The 13,711-nt window shown below is 46.2% G+C and overlaps 1 protein-coding gene across 1 annotated transcript in view; it reads right to left on the bottom strand.

The window, feature by feature from the left end:
- Positions 1-7,978: 7,978 nt before the first annotated feature.
- Positions 7,979-13,711, bottom strand: part of DNAH6 (dynein axonemal heavy chain 6) — a 284,532-nt gene continuing 278,799 nt past the window's right edge. Inside the window, exons 75-76 of the mRNA XM_068975806.1 lie at positions 11,885-12,107; positions 7,979-8,082 (exon numbers count right to left, since the gene is read on the bottom strand). Coding sequence (XP_068831907.1) covers positions 7,979-8,082; positions 11,885-12,107 — 327 coding nt within the window. The remainder of the gene's footprint in view (positions 8,083-11,884; positions 12,108-13,711) is intronic.

Here is a 13,711-nt window from a genome sequence, read left to right as displayed (position 1 = left end):
TCTTCATGCTGACGCCCTGGCACCCGGACCCCCTGTTTTCCCAGTTCTGCCTCTGATATTCTGCCTCAGAAACCTTATGTCCCTGCCGTTGCCTCGCCACCTTTGCTAATGCTCTTCCTTTCCATTGACGCAGTGCCTTCTCCTCTCCTTCCCGTGCTGAGAAAATCCGGCCCCAGGTCTCCAGCCGTCTTTCTCTCCTATTCTCCTTCAGCTCTGTGGGGAGAGCCAGAGCTGAATAGAATCCGTGGATCTTTCCTCACCCCCTGGACTGAGTGCTTGGGCAAAGCAGAGTGGGTTGGACCCTCTGATCGTTTCTCAGCCTCTGACCCCAGGCTGACTGGCAAGGCTGGGATTCGTCACTCTCTTTGGGTTGTGTGTGTGGGTATTGCTACTTGCTCCCCGACTCCTTAAATCTGCCTCTAACCCTGACACCTGCCCCTGAAGGAAGAGAGCTCAGGAGTCAATATTTTAAAAATCTGTCCATGAGATTCTGACACACCATGAGGGCTAAGAACCAGTCCTATCATTTATGGGGCTGCTCTCACTTCCCAGGGGAGGAAGGAATATTTATGGGTTGATTGGTGCTAACTGGTTCACACAGACTCTCAGTCCTTAAAACTGTAACCAGGAAGGGTTAATTTTGAATTTACATCGGATCTGCTTCTGTGACTTTAACCCTTACCTTGCTGCTTTTGTTATTATAGGCATACCTAATGACCTGCCTCAGGGAGATAACTTTACCCCATCCACCTGTGAAGGACTGTGACATTCTTGAATTCTTTGTGTGGCTAATGCGCAGCACCCGGTGCCCCTGTTTGCCCACTTAGTGGCCCAGAAATTCACATTTCGGGAGGCCAGAATTACAGATAGATATGACATCTTTGTTTGTTGATATGACAGGTGATGTTCCATTTCACACCACCCATGAAATGACTGTAAGGAACTGAAACTAACACATCCCCATATCTGAGGCTTGCCATTCTAGGAGATATTTGCAGGAATTAAATGGTGTTTTTACTTTGTTTCCTCACCTCCTCCCATCTCTGATCCATAAAAGAACCTGGCATTCAGGCCCCAACAAGATGGTTATTTTGAGGTTCTGACCTACCATCTTCTTGGTCAGCTGGCTCTGGAATAAAGTCCCTTCCTTGTCTTAACACCTTGTCTCTGATTTATTGGCCTTTCGTGTGGGGACCAGAGCAGCTTGGACTCTGTAACAAAACCAACCTCTGAGGTGGTGGTTTCTTCTTTACTGATGAAAAAACTGAAGGTGACGCAGCTCATCAGCCAGGAGACAGTTCCGAACCTTTGCTTGTACCGCCCTTCTCCTTCTGCCTTTTCTTCTCCTCCTTTTAGCTCTCCAGCCCCTTCCTCTTTGTTCGTGCGGGTTCCCCTGCCGTGCTCTGTTAGGGGAAGCACCCTGACTGAAACCTCCTACGCTGGCCAGGCACCATGGGAATCATTTGCGTGAGTTATTTTATGACAGGAGGTTCTGTTAAGGAACATGGAACTAATAAACCACCACTGACCAGAAGAGTTCGGGAAAGGTCACAGGGAGACATCACACATCCAACCACCTCTCAGAATCCCTCTCACTGGCATCCACTTTAGCTGAGCAAGGCATGCACTACCAAGAAGAAGTCTAGGTCAGAATGATTGGCCAAAGACAACCTGGAAGCTGATCCCATCACCATAAAACCCAAGACTTCGAGCCAGGAGCTGAGCAGTTCTGCTGGGTTCCCTTCCCCTACTGCTCTCCACCAGGGCACCCTTTCCAATAAAATCTCTTGCTGTGTCGGCTCATGTGTCTCTTTGGGATAATTCATTTCTGGGTACTAGACAACCACTTACAGGCCCTAGAAGGGGTCCCCCTTCCTGCAACAGATCCATTCAGTGCCCCCACCCCTAATTCTATCAGAGTCTGTGAGAACCAGTGCAAAGACCTGGGTTCCCCTCTCATGTGATCCTGGGGAGTTTGGTATATGAGGCTGCAGCAGCTGTCCTGACTGTGCCCTATGAGGGTTGCATCAAAGAGTTTTCAGTAGTGATCTTGCCTGCAGTTCTCTCAGGTGAGGCAGCAAGGGAGCACGAGGTCTCCAAAGACGCTCCTCTTCAGGGAGAAGAAGAGATGAGGGGCTAACAACCCAGAGCCAGGGAGACACCCACAGTGAAGGGGTGGGTGAGGGGGCCCAGGGCAGCGGCTGTGGAGAGACTGCCTTCCTTCTTCCCCTTCTTGGCAGCCATGTGCTAATCCTTAAGGAGGATTCTGAGCATATGACACTTGAATCTAGGCAGGGCTCTGTGGGTGTTAAAGAGCCTCTTTATGAGCAGGGCCCTTACCGGGATTCAGGAGGGATTAACAGGGTTAAGGGCCACTTCAGTTGTTCTAAGTAAATAGCATTTAAATATTTTTCATCCCTCTTTAAATGCTGTAATCTTCAGTGACTTTCTAGATGGTGGTGATCCATTGCTAGGCAAATGCAGTAATTATAAGCCGTTAACAAGGAATCTTACATTTCTTCCCCAGAGCTAGGGGATCTGGAGAGAATACAATGATGGCATATGAAGGAGAAACAAAGCTTCAAAAGTGGTCTCTTCTCCTCCAGGTGGCTTCCAGACCCCTCCCTCCCCAGCCTTCTTAAACTTTCACATTATCTGCCTTTGTGAGGTCCTGAGCCTTAAAGGTGTGGGAGGGCATCATGCTGAGGGACCGTCCTTCAATCCCTTGCCCTGCCTCTCCAGAAACCCATTGCCTCTTCAGCTATCTTGGCTACAGAAGTGCCTGCCCTGAAGAGCTAGTACCGGAAACTGGGTCTAAGGGGGCGCTCACTGTTGCTGCCTCTCGTGTCTCTGCCCAGAAGTGCCCACCTGCCAGGGAAAGCACCAGGAAAGTTCCAGAAGAAGTGGAGGTGGCCGCAGCAGATGCAGGGCTTTCGGCAGTTTAGCAACCAGGGGGTCCGACTGGAAGAGAAGTGAGGCGACTGGGCTGGCCAGAACTGTATCCTCTGATGGGTCCTTACTCCGTAAGTGCGGGTGAACAGCAGTCCAGGATTGTGAGTCTTATTTGCTTAGGCAGAGGTTCAAGGCCGTGGTTGGGGTGAGTGTCCCCACCGTTAGGGAGCAGCCTTTCCTGTTCCTCACAGCCCTGGGGCAGGGTGGGAGGGGTTGTCTTCTGTCCACTCTGATGGAAGGGAATCCAGATTAAATTTAACCGTCCTTCACTGATGGAGGTATACACTGACCGGTTTATTACTTTCTCAGACTGGGGTCTTTTGTTTCAAGGTGGCCATGCAAGTGTTGGGCACGTTACACCTGAGCTGAGTTCAAAGGGCCAGGTGAGCCTGAGGTCATACCTGAGATGGCTGCATGGTGTTCACACCAGACCCAAGCTGGGATAGGGGAGAGAGCCAGAGAGCCAGGGGGGAATCATACTGGCTTGGTGGTGCCTGTGTGTGTGGTCAGGGCCGTTGCCTGACATTGCCCAGATGCTGATGATTAGCAAGTTTGAGTAACCTAGTTTTAGTAATGCTTGAACCAAGAAGCAGAGAGCTGAGGGAGAGTCGTCCTGCTAGTCTTAGCACCTGTACCATTTTGTTCTCTTGTGGCTGGGGTAAAAAGGACGGGATGTAGGAAACCTATTAACATACTGAAATCCAGTCCTGTCTTTGGAGGAGAGAGCTGAAAAAAAAGCCGTGCAGGCCTCTGGGGGCCTTGGAGTGTCTAGTTGCTCCTGTTGTGCCCGAAGACTCTTTTTCTTTGTCAACGAGTGCTGCAGTCCCACAGTTCAAGGTCCTTATTCTGGACAGGCCCTTCTCCACTGATCTGTTGCTCCTCATCCCAGGCAATAACCCCACAGCTAGATGGTGGCCAGCAGTGCCTGCCTGTCTCTCTGGACTCCTGCATTCTGGGAGCTGGTGCTGGCTTTCCAAACAGAGACATACTTCCTATATTGACCAGAGGAGTCAAGCCAAGACCCTGACCCCTTGGACTTGAAGGACAGCCCTTCCTGTACTCCACATTCTGGGCTGGCCCTGATAGGCACAACCCAGAAGAGACTCAGAATAAAAGCCAGCACTGATTCTTTTTTCCAAGGAATGACTTTGGGTTATCTAGTGCTTGGGGGAAGTGTATAGTTCTGTAACATAATGAGTAGTATGATAATAATTGTAAACCAATTGTATGAAAATCTTTTTTTGTGTGTAGATTTCCCCCCCTACATTGTGTTTATCAATCAGGCAACTCTTTTTTCTCACATGCTCTGAATCCCACCTCTGCTGCACTCCTAGCCCCATACCTGAGCCTGCCTGCAGCCATGGACGCTGCCCCTTCTCCCTGCCACCCCTCTCCTCATCATCTCCTGGTTCTGGCTGCAGTGGAGTCAGCAGGCCCTGGGACTTCTGTTCTGCTCCTCTCTGTTCAAGGTCTGGTGACTAGGGTGCCTCCCACACTCTGACAGATGCTTTCATCAGGTATAATGTGTGAGGATGTTTCATCCACATGTGAAGACTGGTGGATGGTAGGGTTTGTCAGAGGTGCTGTGCGAGCAGGTGGTTTTCAAACTCTCCTCCTACCCTTGCCTTGTGTGTTATTTATTATTTATATGTTTTTGTGTTTTCCAAATAAAGTCTTATGGAGAATATCTCTAAAAAATGAGTAAAAGCCAAACTGCCCTGATTGAGTCTGAAATAGAAACTTTCAGCTAGTCTCCACGCACTCCCCCCGACCCGGCCCCTCATCCTCTTCCCCGTGTTCCACCTCGGTTACCGACCAGGAACTCCTACATGTGGCCAAGTTTCTTTATGGTTCTCCTGGGCCTCTGAGCAGCTCACAGAAACTCAAGAGGACCTACCCAGGACTTGGACGGGGCTGATAAGCAGCAGATGTGTTTCTTCCTAATCTTGTTTTGGTTACCTTGATTGCCTGGGCTTGCAGCTCTGCTTTCCTTTCTAGAGACTTTATCTCTCTCTCTTTTTTTCAAACTTTTTATTTTGTATTGGTGTATAGCTTATTAACCGGAGAAGGCAATGGCACCCCACTCCAGTATTTTTGCCTGGGAAATCCCATGGATGGAGGAGCCTGGTAGGCTGCAGTCCATGGGGTCGCTAGAGTCAGACACGACTGAGCGACTTCACTTTCACTTTTCACTTTCATGCATTGGAGAAGGAAATGGCAACCCACTCCACTGTTCTTGCCTAGAGAATCCCAGGGATGGGGAAGCCTGGTGGGCTGCTGTCTATGGGGTCGCACAGAGTCGGACACGACTGAAGCTACTTAGCAGCAGTAGCAGCAGCATAGCTTATTAACAATGTTGTGGTAGTTTCAGGTGTTCAGTGAAAAGACTCAGCCGGATGTATGTGTATCCATTCTCCCCTAAACCCCACTCCCATCCAGGCTGCCACATAATATTGAGTTGCATGTGCTATACATCTCCTTGTTGGTTACCCATTCTGAATATAGTTGTGTGTACATGTCCATTGCAAACTCCCTATCCTTGTCTCCCTGGCAACTGTAAGTTTATTTTCTAAGTCTGTGAGTCCCAGAGACTTTCTGTGGGTTCATTCTTTGCCATTTCCAGGGCTGGGAACGTCTCTGGGGTCCCACAGAAAGAGTACTGTGATGGCAATCGGGACCCATGTCCACCACCTTTGCTCCACTCCATGCCCTCTGTGGGAGGGCTGGGGTGGGAGGGCTGAACTTTGACAGATACCCTTGCTGCTGTGATCAAGAATCTTCTCATGAGATACACTGAGGGAGATTCAGAAGGTGAAAGGGGCAGAAGACTGTTTTCTTCAATAGTGGTGGCAGTTATGTGCCGGCTCCAGCAGACACAAGTGTGTGCAGTGGCTAGGCTCTGCATGAGGTTGGCACAGTTTCCTGCAGCTTTCTGATCTCAGATTATAGCTGCTCCGGTCTCTAATGTCAACCATCTGACTTCTGCAGCTGCAGCCACTCCCATAGCTTAGGAAGCACCAAGAGGAGCTGCTGATTTCTGCACTGATGTAAGTGGTGCTCCTTGCTTCTCAGTGATTTGAGTCTGTTCTTAACTTTGGTAGGTAGGGGGATGAAGGTGGGGTTGTTGTTGCTGTTCAGTCGCTCCATCGTGTCTGACTCTTTGCCACTCCATAGACTGCAGCACACCAGGTTTCCCTGTCCTTCACTATCTCCTGGAGTTTGCTCAAAGTCATGTCCACTGAGTCAGTGATGCCATCCAACCATCTCATCCTCTGTTGCCCCCTTCTTCTCCAGCCTTCAGTTCTTTCCCAGCATCAGGGTCTTTTCAATGAGTCAGCTCTTCGCATCAGGTGGTCAAAGTATTGGAGCTTCAGCATCAGTCTTCCAATGAATATTCAGGGTTGATTTCCTTTAGGATGGACTGATTTGATCTCCTTGCTCTCCAAGGACCTCCCAAGAGTCTTCTCTAGCACCACAGTTCAAAAGCATCAATTATTTGGTGCTAAGCCTTCATGGTCCAACTCTCACATCCGTACATGACTACTGCAAAAACCATAGCTTGGCCTTTGTTGGCAAAGTGATGTCTGTTTTTTAATATGAACGTGGAAGAGGGGAGGTAAACAGGAGGGAAGGATTACTGTGGCTGATCCTGTTCTTTCAACTTCCTGTTAAGCGGGTGTCATGGCTTTCTCCAGAGGTCCACATCCTAGCAGAGTGGTACCCAAGTTCGTGGCTCATATTAGGGCAAGGAAGCAACAGATTCTATTGGCAAAATAGTTTGCAAAACACAGTGGTTGGGCTTCTCTGGTGGTACAGTGGGTAAGAATCCACCTGCCAATGCAGGGGACATGGGTTCAGGGACATGGGTTTGATCCCTGGTCTGGGAAAATTCCACATGCCACAGAGCCACTCAGCCTGAATGCCACAGCTACTGAGCCTGTGTGCTGCAACTTCTGAAGCCCACATGCTTGGAGTCTGTGCTCTGCAACAAGAGAAACCACCACAAGGAGAAGCCCACACACAGCAACCAAAACTAGCCCCCACTCGCCGCAGTGGAGAAAGCCTGTGCACAGCAGTGAAGGCCCAGCACAGCCAAATAAATAAGAATGAAAAAAACAAGCCACCCCAAAGTGGCTGCTCCATGTCAGCACTGGCCCAGCAACCTCTGAGGTGGCAGGGGCGCCAGTGCACCTGGGGGGGACTTGGCCAGTTTTCACTTGAAAATGTTAGTGGCTCAGTCGTGTCTGACTCTTTGCAACCCTATGGACTGTAGTCCGCCATGCTCCTCTGTTCATGGGATTCTCCAGGCAAGAATACTGGAGTAGGGAGCCACTTCCTTCTCTAGGGGATCTTCCTGACCCAGGGATCAACCTGGGTCTCTTGCTTTGCAGGCATCTGAGCCATCGTTACCATCTGAGCCACCAGCAAAGCCCAGTAGTTTTATCCTAAAGTGGAAAGTTCCTCTGTACTTGGGCAGGAGCGACTTGCTCTTTCCTGAGAGCACCACAGGCTCTTCTAAGAATTGCAATCCAGCCCCACAGGGTGGAGGAATGTCACCGTGGGCCCAGATCTCATGCACTGGGCTCTTGATCTGGTCTAGAAATGGAAGGACCTAGGGCCATGTGACTGACATGTACACTGGGCCTTTTATATTCATGTAAAAGGAAGGAAGCCCTGATAGATGAGGAAGTCCTGGGCTCTGACTCTGCCCAACCCCTCTCTGCCCCTTCATGCTGGGCCCAACTCCTTACAAATGGGAAGCTGCCTCTCACATAGGGGAGGGGGAGTAGGCTTAAGATGTGAGGGTTAAACCCACTGCTTTCACATCAGAGTTTAAATCAACAGCAGAAAGAAAGAACTCAAACACTTTATTCTAGGTTATAAAAGAAATAAAAGCCACACTTGCTGCGTTTACGCCAGATCACAAGTAAACCCCTTTTGCTTATTTGTAAGTTATACAGAATTTTCTCCCCATTAGGGAAAGATCTCTGGTCTGGTTCTTTTTCAGCACAGAGGTGGCATGTTTTCACTCATTTAGCTGGCAGAGCAAAGCCGATCCTTTGGCAATCCAGTAATCTTTGGACCGCTTGGAGGGTAAGAGGACGGTCACCACAAAGTTGGTTGAATGACCTAGTTAAGGACACAAGGAAAAAAGTGTTAAAGAACAACCCCTTAATATAAAAATCATGGTGCCAGGAGTCAAGAAATCTGGGTTCCAGACCTGTCTGTGCCTCTAAAGAGGCAACAATCCTCTGCGGATTTCAGTTTTATGCTCCATAGAATGAAGATGTTAGAACAAATGATCCTTTAGGACCTGTCCAGTTTAGAACTTGTACAACCTTAGAAATTATGTTTCAATCTCCTTTCAGTCTGTGTCTGAGCATTAAACTAGGATTGAGGCCTGAGCTTTTAGTGAGACTCAGGGGATGTGGTTGGTAGGTTAGGCATCCATCCATTTGTACATCTGCTTGTCTGTCCATCCATCCATCCATCCATCTGTCCATCTGCTTTTCCATCTATCCTTCCATCCATCCATCCATCCATCCATCTATCCATCCACCTATCCATCTGCTTGTCCATCCATCCATCCATTTATCCATTCATCCATCCATTTGTCCATCTGCTTGTCTGTCCATCTATCCACCCATCTATCCATCTGCTTGTCCATCCATCCATCCATCCATTTGTCCATCTGCTTGTCCATCCATCCATCCATCTATTTATCCATCCATCCATTTGTCCCTCTGCTTGTCTGTCCATCCATCCATCCATCCATCCATCCATCTATCCATCTGCCCATCCATCCAGTTGTCCATATGCTTGTCTCCCTCCAGTCACCCATCCATTTCTCTATTCACCCATCCATTTGTCCATCGGCTTGTCTCCATCCATCCATCCATCCACCCTTTGTTCCACCCAGCAGGTAGGCACTGGGGTCCTGAGTCACAGGTAGTTTGTCCTCAACTCTGAGACATCTGAAGTAAGAGATCAGTTTTGCAGTTTCTTCATTGTAGGCCTGTGTGAGGGGACCAAGACCAGGATGAGAAGAAGAGAGCCTTGTCCTCAAGATGGGTGCTGCTATTTCTGGCATTCACAGCAAACTTCACCTGCCTGGAAGCTGGGGACACTGGGGGTGTCCCCAGCAGAGAATGCCTACGTCTCCCCTCTCCTTATCCTTGTATGTCATTCCCTGCATGTGCCTTGGCGAGCGCTGGAGTAACATTTTATAGCAGTGTTACAGTAGATATATGGATAGTAACCATTTCTTTGGTTTGAGATACAAATAAGGTCCACACTGTACAACAGTGATGTGTCTCTTGGATCTCTTTCTATGGTAGTATCCCTCTGTGTTTCTTTTGCCACTTTGTAATATATTTGTTGGAACAACCAGGCTGTTTGTCCCATAAGGTTTCCTGGAGTCTGGCTTTTGCTGACAGTGTCCCTTTGGTGATTTTACACATGTTCCCCTATCCCTGTAAGAGTGGTTAGATCTAGAGGTGTGATCACATTCAGGGTTGAGGTTTTTTGGCAAGAATGCTTCCTAAGTGGTGTGCACTGCCATCAGGAAACGCCTCGTGTCTGGTTGTCTTTTTTTGAAAGGAATATCCACAGAAGCTAATTATTACTTGTTGTTTAGTCACCAAGTTATGTCTGACTCCTTTGTGACCCCATGGACTGTAGCCTATTGAGCTCCTCTGTCCAGGGAATTCTCTAGGCAAGAATACTAGAGTGGGTTGCCATTCCCTTCTCCAGGGGATCTTCTCGTCTCCTTCATTGGCATGTGGATGTTTTACCACTGAGCCACCAGGGAAGCTCAATTACTACTTAGAGCCATTATTTCATTTAGGTTAATAATTTTAAATTTTAGTGATGATTAAGTCCCTCTGTGATTTAATTTTTGTAGTGATATGAGGTAAAGATCTTAGCTTGGCATAACCAGTTGTCCCAGGATCATTTATGGAATAATCTCCCTCTTCCTGATCAATTTTAAATGATGCTGCTATCACATGTCAAGTTCCCCATGTGCACAGTGTGTTTCTGGGCTGTCTATCCAGTACAAAATTTGATCTGTTCATTGAGTCTTGTGCCAGTGCACTGTCATCCTCTTCCTGAAAACCACAGAGTTCCTGTTGGAAGGTTAGCTAGTAATAAATAAGAGGAGAAATGACTTGGTCAAAAAATGGGCAAAAGATTGGAACAGACACGTCTGAGAAGATGTAAATAAGCACTAGAAAAGATGGTTACTGTCACTAGTCATTAGGGAAATGAAAATTAGATACCACTATATTCTATTATCTGTCTATCATCAAGCTACCTGTCTGTCATCTAGCATCAAATTAAAAGGACTGATCATACTAAGTGGTGGTGAGGATCTGGACGATCTAGAACCCCCATATGCTGCTGGTGGGGATGTTAAGTGCTGTGGTCGCTTTGGAAAACATTTTGGCTGTATCTTAAAACATTAAACATACGTTAAACACCTACTGCATGAGGCATCATTCCATTCCTAGATACTTATCCAAGATAAATAAAGCTTATGTCCCTACAAAAACTTGTAAATACCATATTAATTTAAAAAATACCTTTGAATAAGGTGTGTTTTAGACTTGCCATGGGAGTGGTAGATCATGTGATGTGAGTGGCTACCTTAGTTCTATTCTGTACCTTGCCCTGAGAGGACATCCTTTAACTGAGAAAAATAAATATCATCAGTATCTACACATCCTCCATTGAAATGAGAACAACTGTTTTAGTTCTTTTTGCCCTGCTCCCCCATCCCATATTTCTGTCATTTGGAAATTTAGTTCCAAGTTATTATAAATTCATTTCTATCATCAAATATTAAAGATTTAACTCTGTGTGTGAGTTTTAAATAGAGGATCAGTAGTGATTAATATAGAGACTTTGTATGTTCAAGACAGTTGTTATTACAGCTTTCCTTTCAGATGATAATCTGGTTGCATTTGCCATTCTAGTTGAAGGTTGTTTATCTTCAACACTTTGAAGAGGTGTCTCTATTTTCTTTTATATGCACTGTGGATCATGAGACAAGTCTGAAGTCAATCTGATTCTCATTTTCTGAAATTTTATTTCCAGCCTATTAATAATTTTATCTCTTTGAGAATTTTCTTTCTGATAATCGTAAGTATCACTTTGATATATCTAGGTTTCTTTTAAAATTTGACTGTTTATTGGCTTGTTGTATATTTTAAAAAATTACCTCTTCTACTTTGTGAGCTCTCTTAACCTGAGGACTCAAGTGTTTCTTCGGTTCTGGGAAATTATCAGCCACTTTTTCAAATATTATTGCTCTTTCATTTTTCTCTCTTTTCTCTTTATAGATTACCTACTAGATAAATGTTGGAAATTTTGACTCTTTCCACAGTGTTACGTTAAAAAAAAATTGCTTTGAGCTGTATTTTTAGGGATTTCCTCAGTGCATTCTCTTGGCTCACTCTTTAGCTATCTGCATTCAGTCTTTCAGCTTATCTGTTGATAATGGCTTTTTAAATATCTGGTTCCTTTTTTTCAGGGCTGTATCTCAGTTTCAGGACTACTAAGATTTCCCCTTTGGTACCATGGCATTCATTTATTTATTTTAAAATCTCTTTCTATGTTGAATCTCAATGTTTTAGTGTCTACTCAGTCCATCATTTTGAAATTAGGAGACGTTGCTCAATAAACTATTTTTGACTCTTTACCACCACCAGACTAATAGAAGCAAGCATTGGTTTTATAATATTAATCTATACTCAGCATTAAAATGAATAGAATTTACAGCATTGATAAATTTGTATGTTATAAGTAGCCTTATTTTAAGCCTGGCTAACTGACCCAAGATCACTATTTGTACATTACAACAAAGCATTTGGATTTTGATTGTAGTCTGCATTTAGTCATTATTTATTTGCCTATATAAGAATGTCCTTACCTGTGGTTGAGAGGGTTCCTGCTCGAGCCCCTGTCTTATAAAGTGGGGAGTGGTAGAGTGTTGGGCTTGGCTCATAATTTTGTCGTGGTTCAAAATGCACCACAGGCAGCATTGGATTCATCTGTCCTGGGAGTGCGTCTTCTATCACCATGTCCTTATTATCCCATCGAGAAGCATCCATGAACATCCCATGGACAAGAACGCCATCCTCAGGAGAGGGCAACTGAAAGATGTGCAGACGTTCAGAGGTGAGAAGAGCAGGAGGGGTCGCCCTCTTGGGCCCCCTCCTAGTCCCACATCCTCAGTCAGTTTGAGGAACTATTCTAGAGATTCTCTTATCCCTCACATCTTAGAGAGGAAAATGCCAAGGCTCCAAAAGGTGAAATAGTTTGCTTTTCAGTTTGTCACCAAATCTCATACTGTTCACACTCCACGAGGCTGTCTGGTACATGGTACCCCAGGGAAACCCACTGATGGGCTTCAGTGTCTGATACCATGATGTTAGGATTTTCCCCTTCTCATGGGAAGTGGCCAAGAGGGCTGTGATTATCAACTGTTATTTTTACAAGGCCTTTCAAAGATCTCAGTGCTCTTCCAGACGATAGATTACATATCTGTGACAATATTTGCAGAATGCTTATGGAGAACTTTTTAAAAGAAATTTTGTGAGAGAAAGAGACAGAGATCGAGACCCTCCCTATCCCTCAATGTCCTGTGAGTAGATGTCATCACTAGTGTCTAGTTTCTGCCAGGTGTGAGCTTTGTGTCTCCTTCCTCAAACACTGAGTGAATCTGGCCAGTCCTGGGGCCCTAGATCTTTTTACAATTGGAGCTTCACACCTGCAGACAGAGGACTAAGCAGTGTGGTTTTAAGTGGTATGTTTTATAGTGAATCAAAGGATGATAAGCTCTTTTTGGTTGGACTTTACTTTCTAGCATCTTGTAGTTTGTCCCATGGGTACAGCGTGGTGCTGTGGGCCTTCCTGTCATCGGGGCTGCCATATACACTTGTGCAGGTTTGCCTGAGTAGAGGCTGAAACCATCCTGCCTTGAGCTTGTCAGGCTGTGTGTAGGAGTCATCTGCACACACTTCCAAGAGGGGTGCCTTTTCCTAAATGGCATGAAGGCGGCACTGGGCTGACAGTGGCCCTGTTGTTGGTAACAGAACTCAAGTTGTCTAACAGTCTCTTGCTGTGTTTTCTGGGAGGACCAAGAGATGGGCTGACTATACAATCTGCAGTTTCCACAGGAGGCAGAGATTCCCAGGCATCGCTATGGCTCACTGTACATAACCCACGTGGAGACGTGTGTATACTGGTGTGGCTGGAGGGCAGAGACACCAGCAGTTACTGTGAACTTCTGTCTGTCAGTTGGCCTATGTGGCAGATACAGCATGCCAGGCACAGAGCAGGGCCAACATCCAGGATGGCCTGGATGAAGGCATTTATATGGGTATTGTCCTGCCCTCCTGCAGACTCACTATTCCTGACCTGGGCCTGCAACACTCTCCTGGCTGAGAAGGGTCTCAAAATAACAGCGAGTGCATTTCTAAATTGATTTCCTCCCTAGTTTTACATGCTAATACTTTAAGATAAAGATTTTTGATGCTAAAACAAATGTTCTTAAAGACATAAACTCTTTCACTGTCATTTTAAGATACAGGCAATTAAGAGGCATGGGGAATTACAATATTTTGTAGAGTAATCCATGAATATGGGATCAATCTTATCTTTGTGCATTTTTGCTAATCAGAGCAAAGACTAGATCAAGCAGTTCTGAGTGAGGGGGATACTGATTAAATTACCCAGGAGAAATTCTGAATAATAC

The sequence above is a fragment of the Capricornis sumatraensis genome, chromosome 1 (assembly GCF_032405125.1).
Source record: "Capricornis sumatraensis isolate serow.1 chromosome 1, serow.2, whole genome shotgun sequence".
In the NCBI taxonomy this organism is placed as follows: Eukaryota; Metazoa; Chordata; class Mammalia; order Artiodactyla; family Bovidae; genus Capricornis; species Capricornis sumatraensis.
The sequence above is the reverse complement of the archived record's forward strand: the minus strand, read 5'-3'. Positions and strand labels throughout refer to the sequence as shown.